General features: G+C 40.8%; 2 protein-coding genes across 26 annotated transcripts in view; both read right to left on the bottom strand.

Annotated features, from left to right (window-relative positions):
• The window catches only part of LOC120817254 (pleckstrin homology domain-containing family A member 5), a 117,611-nt gene extending 108,638 nt beyond the window's left edge, over positions 1–8,973 (bottom strand). For all 24 annotated transcript variants that reach the window (XM_040173247.2, XM_040173255.2, XM_040173249.2 and 21 more), the window contains exons 1-3: positions 8,791–8,973; positions 8,613–8,689; positions 7,915–7,972 (exon numbers count right to left, since the gene is read on the bottom strand). In XM_040173247.2, coding sequence (XP_040029181.2) covers positions 7,915–7,972; positions 8,613–8,689; positions 8,791–8,882 — 227 coding nt within the window. In that variant the 5' untranslated portion in view covers positions 8,883–8,973. The remainder of the gene's footprint in view (positions 1–7,914; positions 7,973–8,612; positions 8,690–8,790) is intronic.
• Positions 8,974–18,163: 9,190 nt separating this feature from the next.
• Positions 18,164–23,979, bottom strand: part of braf (B-Raf proto-oncogene, serine/threonine kinase) — a 29,692-nt gene continuing 23,876 nt past the window's right edge. For both annotated transcript variants that reach the window (XM_040173267.2, XM_040173265.2), the window contains one exon: positions 18,164–22,221. In XM_040173267.2, coding sequence (XP_040029201.1) covers positions 22,199–22,221 — 23 coding nt within the window. In that variant the 3' untranslated portion in view covers positions 18,164–22,198. The remainder of the gene's footprint in view (positions 22,222–23,979) is intronic.

Here is a 23,979-nt window from a genome sequence, read left to right as displayed (position 1 = left end):
ATAGCACACTGACTTAAAAACCACTAGCAACAGGGAGCATTACATAAATTATGAAGTTTTATTAAACGGTTGAATTAATTTTCACATACAAACATTATTTAATTATATAAAAAATTATAAATGAATAAATAGAAATTAAATGTACTAAAGCAGTTGTATGTAACAAGAATGAATCAGAAATAATGTGTTTTCCTGCACACCTGAAAAGTGTCAGCCTCTCCCTCCTCTCTATTTCAAAATAATTACTGCAGAAATGTTTGAAATTTGTAATCATTTCTATTTAAATGTGCTTTTATCAGTTTTGAAATCAGTATGTTAGCATATGGAACATATTCAAATTCATTTTATTTTGTGTAGGCAAAGATCGCAAATTACAAATTTTCCTCAGATGGCTTTACAGTCTATACACATGCGACATACCCTGTCCCGAAACCCTCACATCATCACAGGGAAAAAAAAGAAAAAAAAGAAAAGAACCCTCAGAGGAAGGACCCCTCTCCCGGAATGGACAGACTGCAATGGATCAGGAGGAGTATGAATGACAAAGGTGTTTGTGAATTTTGAAAAATTTGGCGATTGAATGCAACAAGACCAGTAACACAAATTGACACAGATAATATTGACCAGGGCTTCTTACACTCTGTAATCGAGACACGGTTTTAAATGAGCTAAAACGTTATCGGGAATTTCTCTACCGGCGTTTCTCTACACGCCATTTCTCTACCGCCATTTCTCTACCGCCTTTTCTCTACCACCATTTCTTCCCTCAACATTTCCGAGGCGTTCCTGGGATAGCAAGGAGATATAATCCCTCCAGCATGTCCTGCATCTTCCCCGGGATCTCCTGCCCCTGTCATTATGCATCAAAGCAAAGGACTACAAAACGTTGTAGCTCATTTGCTAAACTACAACATGACAAACGAAACAAAATAATATCAGTTGTACATTCCTGAATATCTTATTTGGAATTTGCATCAAAAGGTGTGTAAACAACCGCAATAAAACAATTCTGTGGGCGAGTTATATGGATGACATCTTCACATTTAAAATTCAACATCAGGGAAAAATCCATCAACTTTGACTGTTTGAGCACCACCATCAGTAATGGAAACGGAGTTCATCTCCTATCGACCCGAGGATAGCTAACAAGGTCTACTTGTCCTTCTGAACAAAACACACACAACGCCATTCAGCGTATTTTGACGTACACAAACCTGCTCAGAGCTGCTATCTTCTCCCTCCTCATCTGACTCTTCTGCTCTTACTTAAAGTTATCTTTCTCTTTTCAAAGCTGGTGAAGCTTCTTAAAGGCCACCTGGATCTTTTCATGTTGTAGATTTAACAGAAGCTGTAACTGTGGCAGACCAGAGGTCCCTCATGGAAATAGGATCACATAATCAGTAAAGGAAACATAATTAGTAAAGGAAACAATTAGGGTATTTTTACCCCCTCTTCCGCCAATTCCAGAGTCAGTTTCCCTTTGAGCTTTTTCTGAAACTCCCAGTCAGTGTTCAGCACTAAGCTGGTAGCATTCCAGTGTATTCAGATATCCCTCCTGTAAATGTCTTCTCTTTGTGGAAGTAGTAGGTTGGTGTTTTTTTAGATGCTGAACATCACGGAAAGTATGTCTGTATAACTAACATTGTTTTCTGGTTTGTCCGAATGAATTCACTGTGTTCAGTGTTCAGTACGTATTTTAATTTAGTCTTGAATCCACACTTGATTCATCTGGCATTCACACAACAACTGTCCTTAGATCTACATCTTGTCCCACTTCCAGCCTGATACCAGGATGGTTGAACTTACACAGTATGTCTGCTGGGACAATTCTTTATTTTTAATAGCAAACCAAATAACATCTGAAATCTCACACGGTTTGTGTTTCACTGGGTTATCCAGCAACTGATACAGCTCCTGCTAAAGTACACACTTTTCCAATGCTGGAATCCATAACATTACAATCATCAGTGGGTTCAGTGTGTCCAAGGGCTTCAGAGCAGACAGCAATGAGCCAAAGCAACAGTTGGGGCACTCACAAAAGGACTTGGTTTTAAAGAGATTGTGGAAAATATTGTTTCACTGCTTTGTCACTGAACATAAAAAACACAACTAGTGTGAAATAACTTTCACTTTAAGGCTTGGTTTTCCTTCTGTCCACCCTAATGCTTTGAGATACACACTGTCTGTGCTTGTTTAGATTGTACAGCAAGCTATTTGTGAGTAAATCTGCCCCACCTAGCCAACAGCTCACTGAGGCACTCCCCTCCAGCACCCCCGATGCTGCAAAGCTAGTAAGAACCGCGGAACGAGCGCAAAAACACACACACAAAACACACAAACAAAAGAAAAGGAGAAACTATGGACACAAAGCGAAACAGGCAGAGGCGGTGGTGGCCTGACGTGACCTCTACCCCTCTTCTCTTCACAGTGTCAGTTACAGGTTACACTTGAAATTATTTTCTTTCATTTCACTTTCCGTCCTGTATCTGTCTTTTTTTTTATTCATCCGTCAGTGTGTTAGCAGAGTGATCTGCAGCCGGCTAAGATTTTAACACCTCCCTTCCCCTGAGGTGTAAGATCAGCTGCAGATCAGACGCCCAGTCCAGGGTGTAGTTTTGCTCACATTATGTCTCTTCTACTCCAATCAGTTTTATGATAAACTCTGAATGCATCACAGAGGAAGAACTTGCAGCCATGTGAATCAGTTTATCCATTTTGCTCTTGTATTGTCAGTGAAAAGCTGGTCAGCTTTGTCTATGGCGGTGTGCGGTTACATTGTGGTCTCTGTGCGGTTGACCAGCTTGCGCCCTTTCTGCCATATTTCACCAACACTAACCTCCATCAGCTGTTCCCACAATCTTCTGCATCTACGCTACTATAAATTGGTTCCTAACCCCACACATTATGAGAACGTCAATGCATATACACACATATCAAATACACACATACAATGAGGATGTTTATGGTCGAGAAATGTGAGCAGGCAGAATGTATCGGTGTTCTGGATCGGTGAGTCCATCCTCACACACACCCACACAAAGTGCGAGAGCAGCTAGATCACACTTCTGGTATACATTCCAGACTCACGGTTAGGTTGAGAGGTTAGGTCAGGCCTGAAGTGTCAAGAAACAAACAATTCAGTTTATAAGGGTAAATTGTTTGTGTGCTAGTGCCCACACACACACGCACACACACACATACGCACGCACACACACACTCAGATGTGAGGAACTGGTAAAGGCTTTAGGGAGCGCTCATTGAAGCAGGCAGCAAACATCAAAAAGCTCCAGCCGTGGGAGACACACGCGCACAGACAGACAGACAGACAGACAGACAGAATCTATAGGAGAAGCAGCACAGATATTTTTCCTTGGATTTGAGAGGAAAGGGACCCCTACAGGGCCTCTACACACTCCCTCACTCACACATGAACTGTTTTGTCATATGAACTAGGAACAATGTCACAACCAAGCAGCTTCCCTCAACATCCAAAGTCTTTCTAGATTATTTTTGGAATAATGGATGTCATAAAGTCAATTCACAGAATATGTGACCCTCACACAACCAACTATAAATCATACAATGATCTCAAGTCGTCCAGTAATCCATTCCATAAGATGGTTGACTGATAAAATAAGGCCGTGCCTTAAGGCCTTTTCACACAGGCGACAAAACAATAAAAATAAACTAAATAAACTAAAGAGATCAATGGGCTCAAATTTTCGAAATTCTTCTTGCGTGATTTCTGCTCAGAAGTATTATTAATTTCTTCACACTGCAAGCTCTGAGTTTCTGATGCAGATATTTAGTTACCTATTTGTGTAGTCGCTTTTCCCAGGATAATATACAAGTGGTACAAGTGACTTCTGTCATTTCATCAAAATTGACAAAATTCCAGAGCCACGGAATTCCACAGGAATGTAAGTCAAGACAACCAAATATAAGACAGACATTGAGAAATAAAGTGGAAAATATCCAAACAATGGATTTAAGTTTATGTATCAAGTTCCCAATCTTCATAGAATCTGTTAAACTCCACAATGCCTAACTATAGAATGGGGAAAAGAATAATTCTGCATTATCTGATTTCTGATTATAAACTCATGTGACAGAATACAAAAATGCATTAGCAATGTGTACCAGATATAATGGGGAAAACATACAAACTGCCATGAGAAGGATTTTTTTTAGCTTTCATCTGATCCACATACTTTGATACGTCAGCAAGGAATTCAACAACTCTGACAGCCTTCATACAGAATGGAGACTAACTAAAGGGGCTTGTAAATATAGTCAACATCCTGATACCAGTATAATCTTTCAAATCCCATTTGACAAACCTTTACACTCAGAAGTCCTTCTGAGGTGAAATCTAAAACCAATACAACTTTTTCTTCTTCCATTTGTGAAAAATAGTGGCATACAGCTACTAACAGCCCAAAGTTAAAAGGAAGTAATAGTCATATAGGGTTCTTGCACCATTTCAAAAGTAAAATGTAATGCTTTTTAAGTCCTTTTTAAGACCTCAACAAATATAATTTAAGACCCCAAAATGTCACAATTTCTTTGGAATACGCAATTTATTGCCTCCTACAATGGAAATCAAAACTTTTTTTCAAATTAGGAGACAGTATAATAACTGACAATAACCCTTCCAACACTGTTTGGCCAATATAGAGGTAAACAATCAAAGTGATTCCTTTGTGATGCAGAACAGAGCCAACATAACAACATAAATTTGGATTACACTAAACAACACAATGCATTGCGAATCGGGGAACATGGCAGCAAAGACGCCACGTATGTCATCGTTAGATTTAAATGAATTGTGCCCCGTCACAGTATGGAGAACCCACAGTTCCTCTGCCTTTTGGGTGTCTGGTGTTGAAATGAAACCTGTTACAGCCGACTGAGAGGTGGCGTCTGAACTTGTAACATCGTTGCAGGGATTAACCTGGCCCCGCTATGGCTAGCTGCTGCAACGTATCGCTGGTGCTTTCCTCTTTTCATGGGCGACTCGACGGCTTTGAGCCCCATGGTCCCTAATGAAAAGGTCTTTTTGTAAAGTTGACACATTGCCTCATTGTTGTTTTCAATCGGCGCCAACCACCTGCTAAATACATCCTCTTCCATCCACTTGTGGTTAAATTTGCACTTCCCCATCTTCTTTGCATTTTCAACCTCACATCGACAACCGCGTAATGGCGACCTTTATTTATTCATATGCAGACATTTCCTATGAGTATAGACAAAAAACATGTATCTTTCAATAAAGCTGCCCCAGCCTGTACAGTGACACTAATAACAGCACTTTCTAAATAGCCCGATCACTCGAAAAAAACAACCAAATGTCTCCCACAAAATGGGTTACTTCATGTTTTCCTCCAATCAGCGAGACAGGTGGTTAACGTGCTGTGGACAAGTTTTGATTTCACTAAAATAAAAGCTCTAACAACACATTCTAAAATAACAAAAACCGAAGTAGTTTAATCAGTGTGGTTTCAAACCTAATGCTTAGTCTGCTGAATTCATACCGAAAGCGAAGCAAATGCAGAGGAGGCGAATTTTCAACGGGCACCGCGGAGGACGCAAGGGACGCGGCGGACGTGAAAAAGTGAATGAAGCGAAGTGAATAAATTGCCTTTTCACCAAAGTTGAAATATTTCACCTTTTGTTCGACCACAAATTCGCCCGAAGCTGTCCCGTTTGGTGTAAACGTAGCATAAAGTGTTGTTAAGTGATAACATTTCCTCTGATTAGTTTACTCAAGAGAGGGAATTATTATAGCACCGCAGAAAGTTGGCAACTTGTGTGAAGAGGAAACCAAACAGGCCTTACAATGTAACAGACAATGTGAATGTACTGAAAATGGACACTTGAAGATCACACGCGGGAGTCAATTGACCCCCATCCTGAAGAGCTGAAGCCTGAGGAGTGACTGACTGTCAATGGCTACTCAGATGCCAGCAGTTTCCTTCTTTACCCTGAATATAGAGGAGGCAGCTGGCCAAGATTCAATGATGAGCTGATAGAACAGTGACTGAGCAGGAATTTGGGAGGAATTCGAAGGATTCAAAGAAGTGATGATGATGCAGTGTTGTTCAGGCAGCATGAGAATGGGACCATTTGTTCAAAGTCAAATGCTACTCATTGTATTAAAGACTGAGAATGCGGCAGCATGCATCCTTAGCCTGTAGTCCAATGTTAGCCAACCAATCGCAGAGGAACACTAGTGGCTGACCGCAACAAATGTCCTCTTTCAATGTCTATCCTCATTGTCACTAAATGCAGACTCTGTTACAAAAATGTGTCATGAATGAGAAATTATGACCAGTGTCACCCCCCAATCACAAGGCCTGTTGTTTGACAATGTTCAGAGATAAACAACATATTTCTTGTTTCACTGAACAGCTAGGGAGTAGGGTTAGGTAATGAAAAGGTCCATCAATTTGGTCAAAGAAGATACACTTTACACAAGAACTGCCAGACCTTCATTTTGGAATCCAACACAATAAAATGATGCAATGTCTGCTTGTTGAACATTATAAATTGTGCTACAGGACCTAATTCCTAACTCAAATTCAGATTGGCTTAGGGTTTGTTGTTGCATAAAGCTTTGTGCTTTGATCAGTGTAAAGACAGTCAATGTGTGGCAGGTTCCACGTTCAACTGCATGGTGATTCACTTTTGTTATTTCATTGATTTCAAAGTTGAGGGAATTTCCAGCGGTTGAGTAAAGCTAACTAATATGATTATTACTGCCTTATTATGCCACTAGGTGGACTGCTATGGTGCTATGCTGTAATATTTAGCATTATGGGAGAATTTGCATTTCTGCCATGCCAGTCTCAACTGCTGTAGACAATCGGAAGCCTCCCTAATCGTCTCTAAATGGGCCATCCTCTGATCCCAATGTGTTCTGTCTGTGTACTCTTACTGCCAGCACCTTATTCAAGTGACTGCCTGTGCTTGCAAGCAATCACTTAAAATGTGGAACTCTTCTTGCATATTTACATGTCCCTGTGCATGCACGCATACACATGGGTGTGCCTGTGCACATTCTGCATGTATTGATACTATTGTTATTGATTGATTCATACATATATAGATACTGTACATACCGATGGACAGCGGTTGTGGGCTATTTATAGAGCAGCTATACCAGCTCACCATATGTGTCAGTTGCTGCTCTCAAAATGGCCACAGAATGCCCAAGTGACAGCAGGAAAACTCGGTGGGAGAACAATTTACAGTGCCTGCTCACAAGATCAGAGAGAAAGTGTATGTGTGTGTGACAGGTTGGAAGCCGCTGGGCATGTTTGTCACCTAACAGGTTTACAAAATTTACAAGTAGGAAAATGTGTACACCAAGCTGTATCCGAAAGGTTAAAACACACACACACACACACACACACACACACACACACACACACACACACACACACACACACACACACACACACACACATACACACACACACACACACACACACACACAACACACACCGACAGACAGATCTCCAACAAGTATGTTCAGCACAAACCTGTATCCCACCGAAAGCAATGACTTGTTCCTGAGCAAATCCCTTTCAATGTGTGTGTACATGTAGGCATGTGTGTGTATGTGTGATAGGACTTGGAGAGAGACAGTGAGGGAGGGAGAGAAAAACAGAGAGCACAACTGATTTGAGTGAACCTCAACAGCAAGGATAATAGTCAAGGATATGGGGCTATCCATTCACACGGATGGTGTGGGAGTTAGTGTATGTTCTACCAGAGGGCAAACAGAAATCATAATGAATTCCTCCAGCAGGGCAGAGCAGCAGAGAGGTGGGCGAACATGAGACCTGAGGGTCTCTCTCTCTCTCTCTCTCTCTCTCTCTCTCTCACTCACTCACTCACTCACTCACTCACTTGATGAAGCAGCGAGCTCCCTCAAATGTGTATCCTTCCTCCCATCCTGTTGGTAAATCTGGTAGGGCAGAAAGAAAACACAAGCATTGAAACATTACAGCTGTGCAGGGACGCAAAGCTGTTTACAAACAAAACGCACACACACGCGCACCCGCGCATGCACGCACAGCATTGCAGTGTCTGGACTACAAATAGCTCGTGTGGAGTGTGCCCTTTAACGCCATCCGCGCCCGCCACCCAATAAGCAGAGCAGATCCTGTAGCCCCCTCGATTGTTCTGTCAATACGTGCACTGCTGCTCAGCCTCCAGCTGTTGGACCGCACTGCTGATCTCCATGTTGCCGTCCTCTTTCTTCTTGCAGCAGAAGTGTCTTTGCTTTAGAAAAATGGGCTCTGCGTCAAAACACTGCGTATATTATCTGAAATAAGCTGCCTGACGCCTACGTGACGGAACTTTTAAAAAGTGTCCAGGTTGAGAGGGGGGCGTCATAGTCCGCCAGTAGAGGAAAACGAGTGGGGAGCGGAGCGGAGCTGTTGCCTTGCTGCAGAGAACAATTCTGCCCTCATTGGCTTTAGCGGTTCCCTCCGCAACTTGTCGCCCTTTTTCTCGCCGTGACGCGTGGACTACCTTTACCAGATGCTGCGCGTGTACGTGCGTTTTGCACGGGATTAAGAACAACACATTTTCCGATTGTTTACCTTGAGTTTTTCTGTGCCCCGTGATTACAGCCTCTCCCGTTACAGGATGCAACCAGGTTGTGCTCTTCGCTTCTTCGCTGTTGGTGGAGGAACATGGGGGGAAAAGGTGAATAGATCGAATGCGTTGGAGTCATAGGCAGTGCGTGTGAGTAAATCCATGTGTCTGCTTCATATTTACTTGATGAAGAATATGCGTCCATCCCGAGTCACCCCATTACTCCAAGAAGAGGGAAGGCAGGAGAACCAGTCCGGCTTGGGATCCGCCGCCATGTCTAGCTTAGAGCTCCACTGCTCAGGGTGAACGTTACTACTGAGTGCGCAGCGCCGTGCCAAGCCCGCGCACGTACTCTCCCTCGCGCGTTCTTACACGAGCTGGGAACGCGCTTCCAGGACGAAGACAAGTAATGATTTTCTGCCACATGAGGGCAGCACATTTTTACTATTAATGGAATGAATCCCTTTGGATTTTGAAACTCGTGTCAATCCCCTTCCGTGAGAAGCCTCGCCCAAGTCTGTAAAGCATGACACATGCACCTTTGACCTACATGCATATACATTATTCCAAAAGACAGGACAAGATAGGAATTGTTTTTCTTTTTTAGATTTTCAGGATGCTGAAAAAAACTCTGACATAACAAGCTTATTAATCTAAAATATTGTATTTTGTGATGTGAAATTGTATTTGGAATTTACACAAATTGTAAAATTGTAAATGATTCAGTTGAATGCACGTTGTACCAAAATAATCCATCATGCTGTGTGTTTATGAAAACACAAGGCAATTCGATTTTTTTGTGTTTTTTTCAACGGATGTTGCCAGCGAGCTTCTTTCCGTTGAAAAGACATTTGAAAGACGTTCGTGGCCAGCATTGAAAATTGGTTCAAAAGTGAAGAGTTTTTTGTAGATGTTGAAACAACGTCTACGTTTAGACCACATTTCAAAGTGATTTTTAATACTGATTGTTTCATCCACTACTTTGTGCTACATCATTTCTTTAGAGGTTTACATAGAGACAACGTCCGCCTTTTACGGCCAATGTGGAAAATCACGTTGGAAACTGTGAAAAAAGTCTTTTCAATATCTGTCATAGACGTCTTTTAAATGTATTTTCAACGGAAAAATGCTTACCCGGAACTTACCAGTTACATACTTATTCACAGTTGTCATGTTAACAGCCCTTAACAAGGACAAACAGACACATTACTTTATTAATTTGTATGTGATATTAATAAACACTATAAATCAAGACTGAATAAAGAATAAAATATATTTCAGAGAGAATTAAGTTAATTCATAATTCTGTGTTTGGAGCACATTTTTCTGAATCTTTGGAACTTCATTTTCAGATTCTGTAACAAGATGTCAGAAGGGAAGACAGAATGGACATCCCTCAAGTGCAGATATGGGAGGTTCCTCTGCGTCAATATTTCAATTGAATTCAAATGTTATTTTGTATAGCCCAAAATCACAAATTAGCCTCAGTAAGCTCTACAGTCTGGAAACATCCTCTGTTCCAAAACCCTCACAGGAAAACCTCCCCCAAAATGAAAAAAAAAACCTTCAACTGGGAGAAAGCTGCGGGGGAACGGCAGAAGATTAGGTGTGTACAGAATAAACAACGTACGTTCAATTCCTACGACAGAAATTATTCAAATATTGAGAGTAGTAAGGCAGAACCACTGCACCACAGAAACCTGTGAGGAGGGGAAGCACGACTTTAGGGAAGAAGCAAAGTAGGTCATTAGGGTTTATGATGACAGTAATAGTAACGTGACTAATAATAATAATGATGATGATGATGATGATAACAGCAGCAGGTATGTTAGAACCCTCATTTATAGATGTCTCGGAACCCTTGTGTGTAAAAGATTCCTCTGGTTCATCCACCATTGTGTTCAAAGTAGCTACAGCACATATGTCAAACTCGAGCAGGGTCTGTCAGCACGACCAATAACAGAAGATTGTAGGTCCCTACGCATGCGTGGCCGCTTCCGACAGACAGCAGGCCGTGCTGTTCTCTTATATCGATTCGTCCCCCCCGTACCGTTCGCCACCCCGTGAATTCAGCCCTTCGCCCATGCATATTCAGCCCCCATTGCTTGAAAAAGTGTATTTTTGATATGAAATGGGCAAGGCAATAATATTGTATGGGTACAGCAACCACCCAAAGCTGGGATGTTTACTTTTTAGCATGCTAACTTGCAAACTACATAAGTTACCACTAACTCGCATAGACAAAGATTTTCTGACCAGTTCATCAATTATTATGAACATCTTAATGATACTACTGTCTGTCTTTCAACCTTACGTTACATTACAACAGAACACATTAACTAAATGGTGTTTTCTGGCACGAAAGCTGGGTGTTTAGCCCTCATTCCAACCCAATTGCAACCAGATTTCAACAACAGACAACAGATGTCTAGTGCTAACTGGGTATATTCATCCTCCTTTGGTCGCCAAGTGCAAAGTCGATCTGAGCTTTACAGCGTAATTTGACGTGTGCTTTGTGATAGCGGCAGGCAGGTTGTTCAAATCACAGTATCCCGTTGAAGTCCAAACAGTCTGACTGTTATATTGTCCTGTGCACAAGATGTCACAGACGGGTATAGGCAGAGGCAGGACTCAAACGCAGAGTTCAAACAGAAAAGGACTTTAATAGTCAAAATCAAACTCAAAAAATGCCAAGGGGCAAAAACGCAGACGGGGACCTGGAACTCACAACAGTCAACAATGACGCGACAAAGGACAAAAGACACACAAGGCTTAAATACACAGGTAAGGAGCAGGTGACTGGTCACAGGTGGAAACAATCAGACACTCACAGGAAAAGGTAGGAAGTCAAGTCACCCAGGGACACCCACACCGTGACAGTACCCCCCCCCCCCTCCCCTCAAGGGACGGACCTACAACACAACAGGGGCGGGCGGGACCGGCTGAAAACTGACAACAGGATGAGGCGGAGAGGACCAGGGGACGAGGGCCAGGCGGACGGGGAACCTCTGGGGGTCGGCCCGGTGGGCGGACAGGAGCCGGGCTCTGGGTCACGGGGAGCTGGGCTCGAGGGCGCCGGCTGCAGGGGGTCGGGGCAGCCCTAGGAACTCCAGCGGGCGGGCCGGAGGAAGATGAGGCGGCCGGGGAGCCTCCGGTGGGCGGCCCGGAGGAAGATCAGGCAAATGTGACCGTTGACTTCGAATTTACAACTAAAGAGGATACTAACATTGTATCAAGTGAAATGTGTCGCTCTGTCACCAGAGACAACCTGTCCAAACATACCTTTCTCCTACTAAATTACATTCCAGTATCACTAAACTAAAATCTCATACATTTCGAGGGACATGTTTTTACCAACATGCTAGAGAGCAGGTAGTCTGTTGGAATGGTTCCCAACCCAATTCCAGCCTGATGGTGAGCATCTGTCCACAGCTTCAGAGATAACACTGAGGGGTCACATGAAAGGTAACAGAAAAAATAACAAATGAATCTCTTTATTGTTCTTGTGAGATTTTTTAATTTATTTTCTAGATGTAAAATATTCTAGACTACAGTCCTGGCCCTTTGACGTCTTCGGTCTAAGAACAGATTGATTTAGGATTGAAGAGTGACAAATGAACCGAAACAAATGAATCAAACATCCCTATTCTTAAACTCATTAAAGAATAGAGACATTAAGAATCTCATTATTTATTGCTTAATGAACAACACATGTTCACTTTTCCGTTGTATGAAAATAGATGATTTAAACAACTATGGTTTCAAATTAACCATGACCATCAATTGAATTAAACACCAGCCTTAAATGCATCTGTCTCAACAACTGAGATTAAACAGGTGAATATCATTAAATCTATTTGGTGAGCTTAGTCCGATTCGGATGAATATTTTCAGTCTTGAGGACTGATGTGGTGCACTTGACTTTCACCACTTGACTATTTTAGCTATAACATGCTAAATATGTCATTTGATACTGGCTGCCTCCCTTTCTGCTTTTTCACTGCGGTGTTGTGCATTAGCAACACTAACATGTCAAAAACATAGGTGGAATACATAAATATGGAATGTGAGGACATATAATTCAAGTGTGCATGAACATTACATTGGTGACATACAGAGACATTAATTGGAGGTGGTCAAATTGAGCAAAAAAAGCAGCAGCTCAACCCAGTTTTTGAGGGATTGCGCAATCCGGAGGGTCAGCTCGTTGCTGCCTCCTCCCCATATTTGAACAGGAAAATACACAAATTCATAAGGGAGGTGGTGCCTCCCATAAATATTTTTTAGCTTGTATCCATTGCAAGAAATAAAGTAGTGCATTTGCTGCTGTGGTTTATATTTATCGTGGCGGCTGGTGGAATTTATTTTTGGTAGGGCCAGCTAATTAGTTGCAAAAAATGGTATCAAACACGCATTATTACTTTGCAGTTAAATATTTCCAACAGTTTAACATAATTAACGGAATTATCCGTGTGTGTCCTGGGTTTCTTCATCGTTTTCTTTTCCGACGCGTGCCTCATGTCCCTTAATCCCGTATCTGTCTATGCTGGATTCTGTCCAACAAGACGATTACCTTTTCTATCTAAATTGTATACGTTTTGGGTGTCCTGTCAAGCACAGCAGGTTGCTAGGCAACAGAAGCGGCGGAAGGAAATTGATGACGCAAGCAGGAAGACCCTATAGGGCAGACGTCCCCATTTCAGAAACCGCTCGGTTCAGTTTATGCCTTGTTTGAGGAGCCAGACCAGGGCCCTTTCTCAATACCCTAAGACAGCGAGAGACGATTTTTTTGTTCTCGGGAGGCCAAACACACGGGTACGGGAGAACGGTCATTTCCACAATAGGAGCAGCAGCTGACTTGATGACATCACCACGTCACTCGGTCTTGATGATACATTTAAAACAGTTCTTGACTGTTAAGTATTTTTACTATCAAGCTTTTGCTTAGATTGAAATAGAAATACTGTAACCTATGTATAATGGAACACCGGAGTAAAAATTACATTTTCAGGATCAGGAATCATTTATTGCCCTAATATGTCAGACATACAAGGAATTTGACTTGGCGGTTGGTGCGTAACAACAGCCGACATTGGACGACAAGACAACAGTGCACGAGGAATAAAATACATTATAATGCAATGGGTTAGTATGGCTATGGGTTAGTTTAAAAATAAAGGAATAAAAGTTAAAGTTAAAAATATTTAAAAATAAAATGCACCAGCGAACAGAAAGTGACAAGTGAAAGTGACATGTGCAGTGTGAAGGGGAGAGACCGGTGGAATGTTAGTCAGTCAGTGGGGGACCGGGCTCTGTTGATGAGCCCGACTGCCGACGGGAAGAAACTGTTGGTGTGGCGGGAGGTCTTAGTCCTGATGGACCTCAGCCTCCTGCCAGATGGAAGGGGCACAAACAGGTTTTGTCCGGGGTGAGAGGGGTCGGCTACGATCTTTTTAGCTCGCTTCAGGGTCCTAGAAGCGAACAAGTCCTGGAGAGACGGCAAATTGCAGCCGATCACCCTCTCTGCAGAGCGGATGACACGCTGCAGCCTGCCCTTGTCCTTGGCTGTTGCTGCAGCGTTCCAGACGGTGATGGAGGAGCAGAGGATGGACTCGATGATGCACCATCATCGTCTTTGGCAGGTTGAATTTCTTCAGCTGCCTCAGGAAGAACAACCTCTGCTGAGCCTTCTTGGTGATAGAGCTGATGTTCTGCTCCCACCCAAATGGCATGAGACACAGATGAGGTTCTGGTACATTTAAAATGTAATTTATTATGATGTTGGTGTTTTTGCTTAACGAGGACTACAACACTTATTGTCCTCTTAATGTTTGAATTTGAGTTACAACAGTGGTGTGTATGCGGAATAATATTTTTTATCCATTAAAAAAAGATGAACTGATGTTGTTGCTATCAAAGCATCTCTGTACTTCATGAAATGTTTACAAAGTTAGTGCCATGTGATGTAACACATGGCACAAAATTACAGCCCTGAATTAAGCCCTGTTTACCTCAATAATGTTTTATGTATTTGTTACATCCAATAATATGCACCTGTCACTAAAGTTCAGCAGCATCACAAATTACAGCTGCTCCTCTTTATGTTCTTTAGAAAGATGTAAGACAGTACAGCAAATCGGATCTGATCCATCAAGATATTTTGGATAATTATTTTATGTATGATTGTATATATACTCTGTTTATATATACGTCTATATATACTGCAGACCTCTACATAGTTCCAACAACATTGTCAAGTTTGCAGACAACACGACGGTGATTGGCCTCTTCAGCAACAACGATGAGTTGGCCTACAGGAAAGAGGTCCAGCACTTGGCTGTGTGGTGCGCAAACAACAATCTGGTACTCAAGACCAAGAAGACCAAGGAGCTCATTGTCACCAACAACGGGACGGAGGTTGAGTGTGTTCTTAGCTTCAAGTTCCTCGATGCCCACATCTCCGAGTACCTCACTTGGACCCTCAACATCTCAACCCTGGTCATGAAGGCTCATTAGCGCCTCTTCTTCCTGAGGAGACTAAAGAAGGCAAGGCAAGGCAGGGCAATTTTATTTGTATAGCACTTTTCATACACAAGGCAGACTCAAAGTGCTTCACATTATAACATTTCATACAATAAAGTGAAATAAAATGCAGGAATTAGAAGACAATTAAAAACAGCAAATAAAATTATGATTATTTAAATTGTTTAATTAAAAGCAGAGGTTAAAAGTGCAATGTAGGTAAAATTTAGCAGAAGGCGAAGTGGAACATAAAAGTTTTCAGTCTTGTTTTAAACGTGGTCAGAGTTGGGGCAAGTCTTAAATCTTCAGGAAGTTTATTCCAGCTGTTTGTTGCGTAGTAACTAAATGATGCTTTCCCATGATTTGTATTTACTCTGGGAATCACTAACAGATTGGTGTCAGAAGATCTTAATGATCTTGAAGGCTTATGTAGTGGAAGCATATCAGTGATATACTTTGGCCCTAAACCATGTAGTGATTTATATGTGAGCAGTAGGATTTTGAAATTAATTCTCTGACATACTGGGAGCCAATGTAAGGATTTAAGAATTGGTGTAATGTGCTCACATTTTTTGGTCTTTGTTAGAACTCTAGCAGCAGCGTTCTGAACAAGCTGGAGCTGCCTGACAGTTTTTTTGGAAGACCTGCAAGGAGACCATTACAATAGTCTAGCCTACTAGTTATAAAGGCATGTACAAGGGTTTCTAAGTCTTGAGCCGACATGAGCCCTCTAAGTCGTGCGACATTTTTGAGGTGGTAGTAGGCCGATTTTGTTACCGATTTGATGTGACTCTCCAAGTGTAAATCTGAATCCATAATAACCCCCAGATTTCTGGCTTTATTTGATGTTTTCAGGGACAGAGAGTGAAGGTGTTGGGTTACTTTAAACCTTTCTTTTTTAGCACCAAATACAATGATCTCAGTTTTGTCTTCATTTAGTTGTAGGATATTTTGACACATCCAGTCTTTGATTTGCTCAATGCACTGGCACAGAAGATCTATGGGGCGATAGTCGTTTGGTGATAGCGCTACATAGATTTGGGTGTCATCAGCGTAGCAATGGTGGTCAATTTTATTTCTTTGCATGATTTGTCCTAGTGGGAGCATGTAGATGTTGAATAAAGTCGGCCCTAAGATCCAACCATGGGGGACTCCACACGTTACGTCGGTTGTTTCTGATACGAAGTCACCAATGGAAACAAAATAGTTCCTGTCTTGTAGATATGACCTGAATCAGCTTAAGACTGTGCCTGAGAGCCCCACCCAGTTTTCCAACCTGTCCAAAAGTATTGAGTGGTCGACAGTATCAAATGCAGCACTGACGTCTAATAGCATTAATATTGAAGTTTTGCCAGAGTCTGTGTTAAGACGGATGTCATTTACAACTTTAATAAGGGCCGTCTCGGTGCTATGAAGAGGTCGAAATCCTGACTGGAAGTTGTCGTGGCAGCCAGTTGAAGCCAGGAAGTGATTAAGTTGTTGTAGGACAACTTTCTCAATTATTTTGCTTATGAAAGGTAGATTTGAAATTGGTCTGTAGTTGATAATAGAGGCATCTAGGCTCCGCTTTTTTAGGAGAGGTTTGATAACTGCAGTTTTGAAAGCTTTTGGGAAATGGCCTGTCTGAATAGAGTTATTAACTATTTGCAATACGTCTGTTGCTAGGCAGTCAAAAACATTCTTAAAGAAGTTGGTAGGTAGAGCATCAAGACAGCAGGTGGATGGTTTTAAATTTGTCACCGTTTCCACTAGAGTTTGAGAGTCTATGGCATTAAAGCTTTTCATCATTGCTGTGTTACTTTTGCCTAAATAGGGTGGTGATACAACATTTTTGTTTGAGATATTAATGGCGCGTCTGATGCTTTCAATTTTATCAGTATAAAAGAACGCAAACTCGTTGCATTTCTGTGTGGAATGGAGTTCAGGTGGTATTTGTGTCGGGGGGTTGGTCAGTCTGTCAACAGTTTCAAATAGGGTTTTTGCCTTATTAGTGTTGTTGTTGATGATGTTGGAGAAGAATGGAGTGGCTCGGGGAACGGTGCCCGGAGGAGGCATAATTGGCCTCAGGTGGAATTAACGATGTCTCTATGCTCTGCCTTAAGAAGGGGAGATCCGGCGACAGGACAGAGAGAGTCTGGCGGAGAAGCTGGAGCCGGACGCACGTCGTTTAAGGCAAAATAGAGACCTGCAAAATAAAGACTGTTAAAACGCCACGCTGTTTCCTCGTCTTTCCACGTTCCCCCAAGGACCGCACGTTACAATGCTAAACTGCATTTCCTTGTCTCAGTACCTGTACACTGCAATGACAATGAAGTTGAATAAAAAGAAGCCAAAGATCACAGGACTCAATGACGTCAGACCCGTCGCAAATAGTTCTTAGTTTTGACAGCCCTAATATTAATTAACAAATTTAACGCAATAATCTATATAATTAATGTGGCCGACATTAATGCTTTGTTTACTTCAAGCAACCGATTAATCACAATTTATGAATATCAAAATGTGCGATTAGTTAATTTATTAGAATCTATTGACAGCCCTAATTGATAATATCCATAAAGTTCACAGCTAAACCATTTAATTTAGAGAAAATAGTCAATTAAAATCTAACCATTTACTCAACCTTAATGTCATGTATTTCATCCATTTTTGTATTGTTGTTACTGATAGTTTGACCATCCATATTTAGGAAGAATTTACTTCGGTCATACTCACATTTTTATGGTAAAAAGAACGTGGCATGTACGGTCATTAAGATAACTTTGATCTCACTCAAAAGATTTTTTTTTATTTTTTAGGTTTTCACTATTGAATAGGTTTTAAATCAAGAAAAAAAGAAAGATGTGAAGAAGGAAAAGGTCCTGGGAATGTCAACGTATTCTAATGCATTGTTAAAACGGCACATCTCCTTAGAGCAATACGGGTTTGTGGGCACATTACAGTGATAGATGCGACTACATCGTGGATAAAACACTTCAAGGTAAGCAGAACACACAATACCCCACCTGTACAAATGACACATTAACCAAGCTACTGTTTTCATGCATTTTTCTTTAATATATCAGTTTTTCATATTAACAACAAATACATTAAGCTCTTTCTCCTTATAATACAGCCTTAAATATTTTTACACTCAACTGTTTTTTTTTTCACAGAAGTTTGGCTATCAAAAAGTATTTTAACCTTCCATATCTTTATTTTGAACATTTTATATTTTGTTACATTTGTAGTCTCCATGCCTCCTAGCAAACTGACATTGTCCTCTTTGTACAAGTATTTACAGGTGAAAAAACAAACAAACAAACACCAGTCATCACAACAGTTGTCCATGAAGTTTTTCATTAAAGTTCTCAATTGAAAAAAAAAACATGATGGGAGGAGGTGCATGTTCAAGGAGAGAAAAAAAAAAAGGTTTTGTATGAAGAGAAGATAGAGGATGTGTATGGCGAGCAAAGCCTTAGTGTTTACTCCTAACGGTCCTATGACGGGTATAATCCGGTATATAGGTCGGTACAATGGTTCAATGTTGCCCTGGGAAAAACCTGGTAGTTACCAAGATCAAAAGCTCTAAAACAAGCAAATAAGTTAACCTTGAGTTGAGCTTGTATCATTAACCAACCACAAGGTTGAGAATGAACATTTCAACATTTAAGCAAATACAGAAATGTACAAGAAATCCTTGCAAACTCACTGACTAAAGCTGCTTTGACTTCATCTAAAAAGAAAGAAATCTAGGTATGATACTAGCCTTGAATCGGAATTCTGTTGAAAAAGACAACTAAGAAGTCAAATTTGAATTGTAACAAAATCTAGTCAAAACAATCTGTAGAAGTCAATGATAAAAGTCAAGAATTCAGTTTTTTCCTCATTTTTCTTAAGGTACCAGTGTTGTTGCTATTTTTTGGAGTATCTCCAAAAAGTTACTGATACTTATATCTTGAGTGATTCAAAGTCTCATTTACAAGCTCATATCTTTGAGGGGGCAATCGTCTGCTGAAAAGACCCACATCATGTCAGCTCAGGTTTCTCAGAGGGGAGCTCTGAAAAATCTGAAGCGTTGCATGACTGAGGGATATGCAATATTGTAAAAAAGGCCTACATCGTCTCTATAGATCAGTCTAACCTTTACCTGCATACCAGTGAAAGTCAAGTATGGGTTAGAAGCCCTTAGAATCTATGGGTGAAACCAGGCCACTACAAGGTGTTTCTTGGAGAGTGCACTCCAAAACCCCCAAAACACCGGTTTGTGCTTAACAAGTGTCTGCAGTGCAATGGACAAACATGAAGGCATGTGCTGCTTAGACCGGCACATGTTGGAAGAAAACAAAGCTCCATGTGAACATTACTTCTGAAACAACAAGAACCTGGGTAATGGAATAATTCCTTTATGCGGTGTCCAAACCAAATGCAAATTCGAACCAATTGCAGAGCAAACTTTCACCTTATGAGATACACCAGTTACAGTTCAAAATTAGTGCATCTTTGACACCAACCTTTCTGATTGGCTAAATGTATGTGGTTTACTACAGCTGCATGCACCCACAATAGAGGTTTAGCTGTAATGTGATTACAATAAACGGATCAAAAAGATGCCAAAATCACTGTATCACCATGCCAATTTGTAAAGTCTGAGACCTTGAATTCATGTCTCGTCAGGTTTATCCGCAAGACAACAAGCAAACAACTTTTAAAATGCTTATTTTCTGAATAGAGTTTGGCTCAACTAGGGCTAAGCTAACATTGTAGCCTCTCCAACACAAAATAATGTAAATTACTTCACTGACGTAATTAAATACATGGATAAACATAAATTCACCTTCAGTCTGTACAAATATGAAGTAATATCTTAGGAGTTCTGGGTGCCGGCCAGAATGTTAAAAATACAATACATGGTGATTCAGTTTGTTTAGCCATTCCTTAGATATGGAAGAAAAATATGAAAAAAAAGAAAGAAAGAAATTTAACAAAAACAAGTCCCTTCTTTAGATTAAATCCTGTTTGTCACTATTTAGCATATTCAAACCCACATAGTTAATTGCTGCTAACACTGCCAAGTTTTTATTGTGGACATGTTTATTGTGAAACATGTTTTGACAAATGACTAGTGTTGTACGAGTCTCCCCTGCCCCCATGCTGCCACTCTTGGTTATGCTACGCTAAACTTCCCACGGCCCTATCTCTGTCCTGTAGGCACAAAGATGAGAGGCAACAACATTTGTGAGGACACTGCGCTGGGGCTGGTTAATGATGGAAAGACAAAAAATTCATAATGAGATGAACCAGTCTGATGGTGTTTGGCTAGATGTGCAAGTGTTCCAAATCAATATGCCTTCATCAGACTTCACCAGTGCAGGTACGGACATACGAAATACTCAACTTTATCAAAGACACTCGTTAAAGAAGAACAGAGTTCGCGGGAAAATATTCAGCTCATCCCCTGCTGATGGCTCATGCATTGGAAATTTTGTTTTGGGTCATCAGCTCTGGACGTCACAATTTATTCTTTAATAAAAAAAGGCAAGTTGCTCATTTGCTTCAATCCATCCAAGTGCAAGTACACATGTCACAAAGGGTAAACAAGCATCAAAAGACCAAAACAAAAAAGAATCGTAAATGAGTAAATATCTGCAGGCCTGCCTGTACAGAAAAAGGCAAACACTGATGAAACAAATAAAAACAACCTGTAATAACACCTGAAACAGTCAACACACTGAAATTAAATAAGGTATTGGTGCATGTGTGTAGATAACGTAAATGGTGCGATTGAAATAACATTTTCAAACTTTTTGTTACCAACAGATCTCTCCGGAGGATCACTGTTCCTTTCGGCAGGCAACACTGAATACCATCTGTCAGCAGCTGCGTGATGTCCCTATCGGTAGGTTGAGTGCAATATTAAAGCCACGTGAAAAAAAACAAAAGAAAAAAAATATATAAAAGTCTGAGGTTGGGTTTAGTGGATATAAAAAAAATAAAAATAAAAATAAAAAGCTTTGCTGTAAAGATGCTGTGTCACAAGTGACTGTACACTCCAAGTCAGTGTAAAGGCAGACTATTAGCTTGGCTTTGACCAGGCTCTTTAAACAAAATAAATCCTCCTCCCCCCATAAACAGCTTCTAGTAGAACATAACAGAACACTGTTCCTTTCGCATTAACATGAAAAGGTAAAGCGCCTCTTTTGAACACCGCTAGCGCGGTCTAATAAAAAGCATATCATTTGGTTGGTTAGACCAGGCTTTTTTTAATGAGACATCCCTTTCGTAAATCTTTTATTACCCCACAAATTAGCATTTTTCCTTCCAAATAAAGGCTTCTATTTTTGTCAGTAGATAAACAGCTGTTACCGTTTTAGGTAAAAGGTATTTCCCGGAATTTCATTACTTAACGGTATGGGTTCATTATGTGCGTGACCGGAAAAAAAGCTTTCTTCTCATATAGACAGAAAAAACGGTCAGCATTCTAAAAATCGGAAAAAAAATAGAAAATAAAAACAGATCTATCTTTCTAGTCAGTCTTCCATAAGGGTAAACCCTGTTGAGTTACTTGGAGCACATCCTGGGGATTGGTTAACGCCGGTCTTACACGTGGCCTTTTATTTCGATAGGCGGACAGCAGGCCCTTACTCCTCCCACAAGCCCGTTTCTGCAGTCCCTCAAAGAGCAGTCCAGCACCTTGCTGACAAACACCTTACCTGCAAAGGAAATGATGGCACCAGGAGCACTCTAGACTTCCACATCTTGATGATTTGCCTCCATCTCTCCTTGCTTTCGTCTTTTCCCCCAGCAGGTAAGTCCATCTGTTTGACGTCACCTCTTCAAAACCATTTAGGTACGGATAGCTGTGTGTCTTGTTTTTTTTCCAATTTTTTGATTGTGTTTTTTTTCTTTTTGTAATGAGTTGTGTCTTTTGATTTTTGCCTGGTGGACAGCTTTTGTTGTAAGGAACCAGTGAGGCTTCCTTCTTCAGGTTGAAATAAGATATTTTTTTCAGTAATGGATGAATCCACGGCATGGGCATGAGACTTTTCAGAAGTGACGAAGAGAGATGGACTTTTGGGATCTGCAACACTTACTTAAATGCCGAAAACTCCCCTAAAAAGAGACAGAGAAGATTAGTGTGTTGCCACAGGAATGTCAATTATTTTTCTATAAGCATCATTACGATTGATGGTTCTCCATGGAAACACGGCCAAGTGTTAATTGATAGCTGTGCATAACAGCTTTCTTAGGCGTCGACACTACAAAACTAAACTACATTTCCATTTAAAAACGCATATATTTTGTTGAGTTTTAGAGCTCTGAATAAAAGATAAGTTTAAAAACACTGTCAAAGACGGGTAAATCTACCACTTAGTGTGGACTTTGGTAAACGCATACGTTTGGAAAGGATGACATAGACACCCCCGTTGATACTTCACTGGATCTTTGCAGTCACAACGCACCCTTCCCTCATTGGCATTCACCCTACCATCGGACCCATTCCCGGTAGATCACAAAACAACAGTCTTGATTATCAAGCAACTACCACAGTGGTTCATTTAATTTAACATTATAGGTAATTTAAGTGAGTATGGGTGTTACTAACCTTGTTATCCTTACTAGCAGCTATTGTACAGTTAAAATCTGCCACCAGCAGAGCTACGAGGTTAAGAACAGGCAACAACTAAACCAAGAGGAAATGAATGAGACGCGTCATGACCGCATTAATGACCCACAATCCAGTCAGTTCTTATGTGTAACTTTTCATTTTAAGGTAAATCTGATGCGTGTGAGAATAAGAGACAGACCTGCAAAGTCTGACTTTTTTTTTTCGGTTTGGGTTTATTGAGGAAGATTTAAGAGGAAGATCTGGAGTAAAGCATAATCTTCCATTATTAAACTATTATATTACTCACATATTTTATCTTATAACAAATCGAAATCCTGTTTACACCACCATCCGCATGCAGAGTGTACATGAACATGCGATATTCGATTTGAGGCATTACTAGTATGAATGAAAATAATTTTGAAAACAATGCTGAAAAGGCCTGTGTTGACGGTTTTGTTTTAAATGGATACATATTAGTGTTGATGTAGCCTGGGACAGACAAGAGGGTCTACAAAATGACCTGCGGGAAAACAACTTAGATAAAGATAGAAGATAAAGATCAGTGTGAAAGTTCAACCGCATCATCTGGAGATCCAAGTGTGGACACATTTCTTTAAGGAGCAACACGATTACTCTAGAGAAGAGGAATTCTTTATAAAAACCTGCAATTCTGCCGGTTTTCAGACTGGGTTATAGGTTTATGTGGGGGAATTTCAGAACGGAGTAGCAGAGACGAGCATCGTCCCTCGCTCTAATCCTTATTTTACGCTGAACGCGTTCTGGCTTCTGAGTGACTAAGGGAGCTGGCGCTCTTAACAACGTCATGCTACTTGGATCCAATGACTGTCCACAACCTGGGCTGTGATTTAGATGTTTTTTTAGCCTAGTATTTCCAGTATACATTCAGTAACTAACATGGCATAAACATGCTAAAGCTAGTTTATCTTGTGCTAATGTGCTATGCGTATGTTAAGGGCACAGTTTTTTAACATTGATTTATTTTTAGAAATACCTTCCCAACCTCTCTGTAGCTAGTATCACGATCATAAAAAAGTAGTACGAGCTCCAAATACACTGAATCTGCCTGAATACAAGAGCAGACGGCCTGTAAATAAAGACTTCCTTTATACCTTCATTAAATGTACAAAATGTAATAATGAATTAAGATCAGGTCTTTTTGCATTTAATCAGTGTAGTACTACTCAACGGTACAAGAAATAGTCTATGTAACCAATACCTCAGCATAACCCATGTTTTAA

The sequence above is a fragment of the Gasterosteus aculeatus genome, chromosome 4 (assembly GCF_964276395.1).
Source record: "Gasterosteus aculeatus chromosome 4, fGasAcu3.hap1.1, whole genome shotgun sequence".
Classification (NCBI taxonomy): Eukaryota; Metazoa; Chordata; class Actinopteri; order Perciformes; family Gasterosteidae; genus Gasterosteus; species Gasterosteus aculeatus.
Note: the sequence above shows the minus strand (reverse complement) of the source record. Positions and strands in the feature narration are given on the sequence as shown.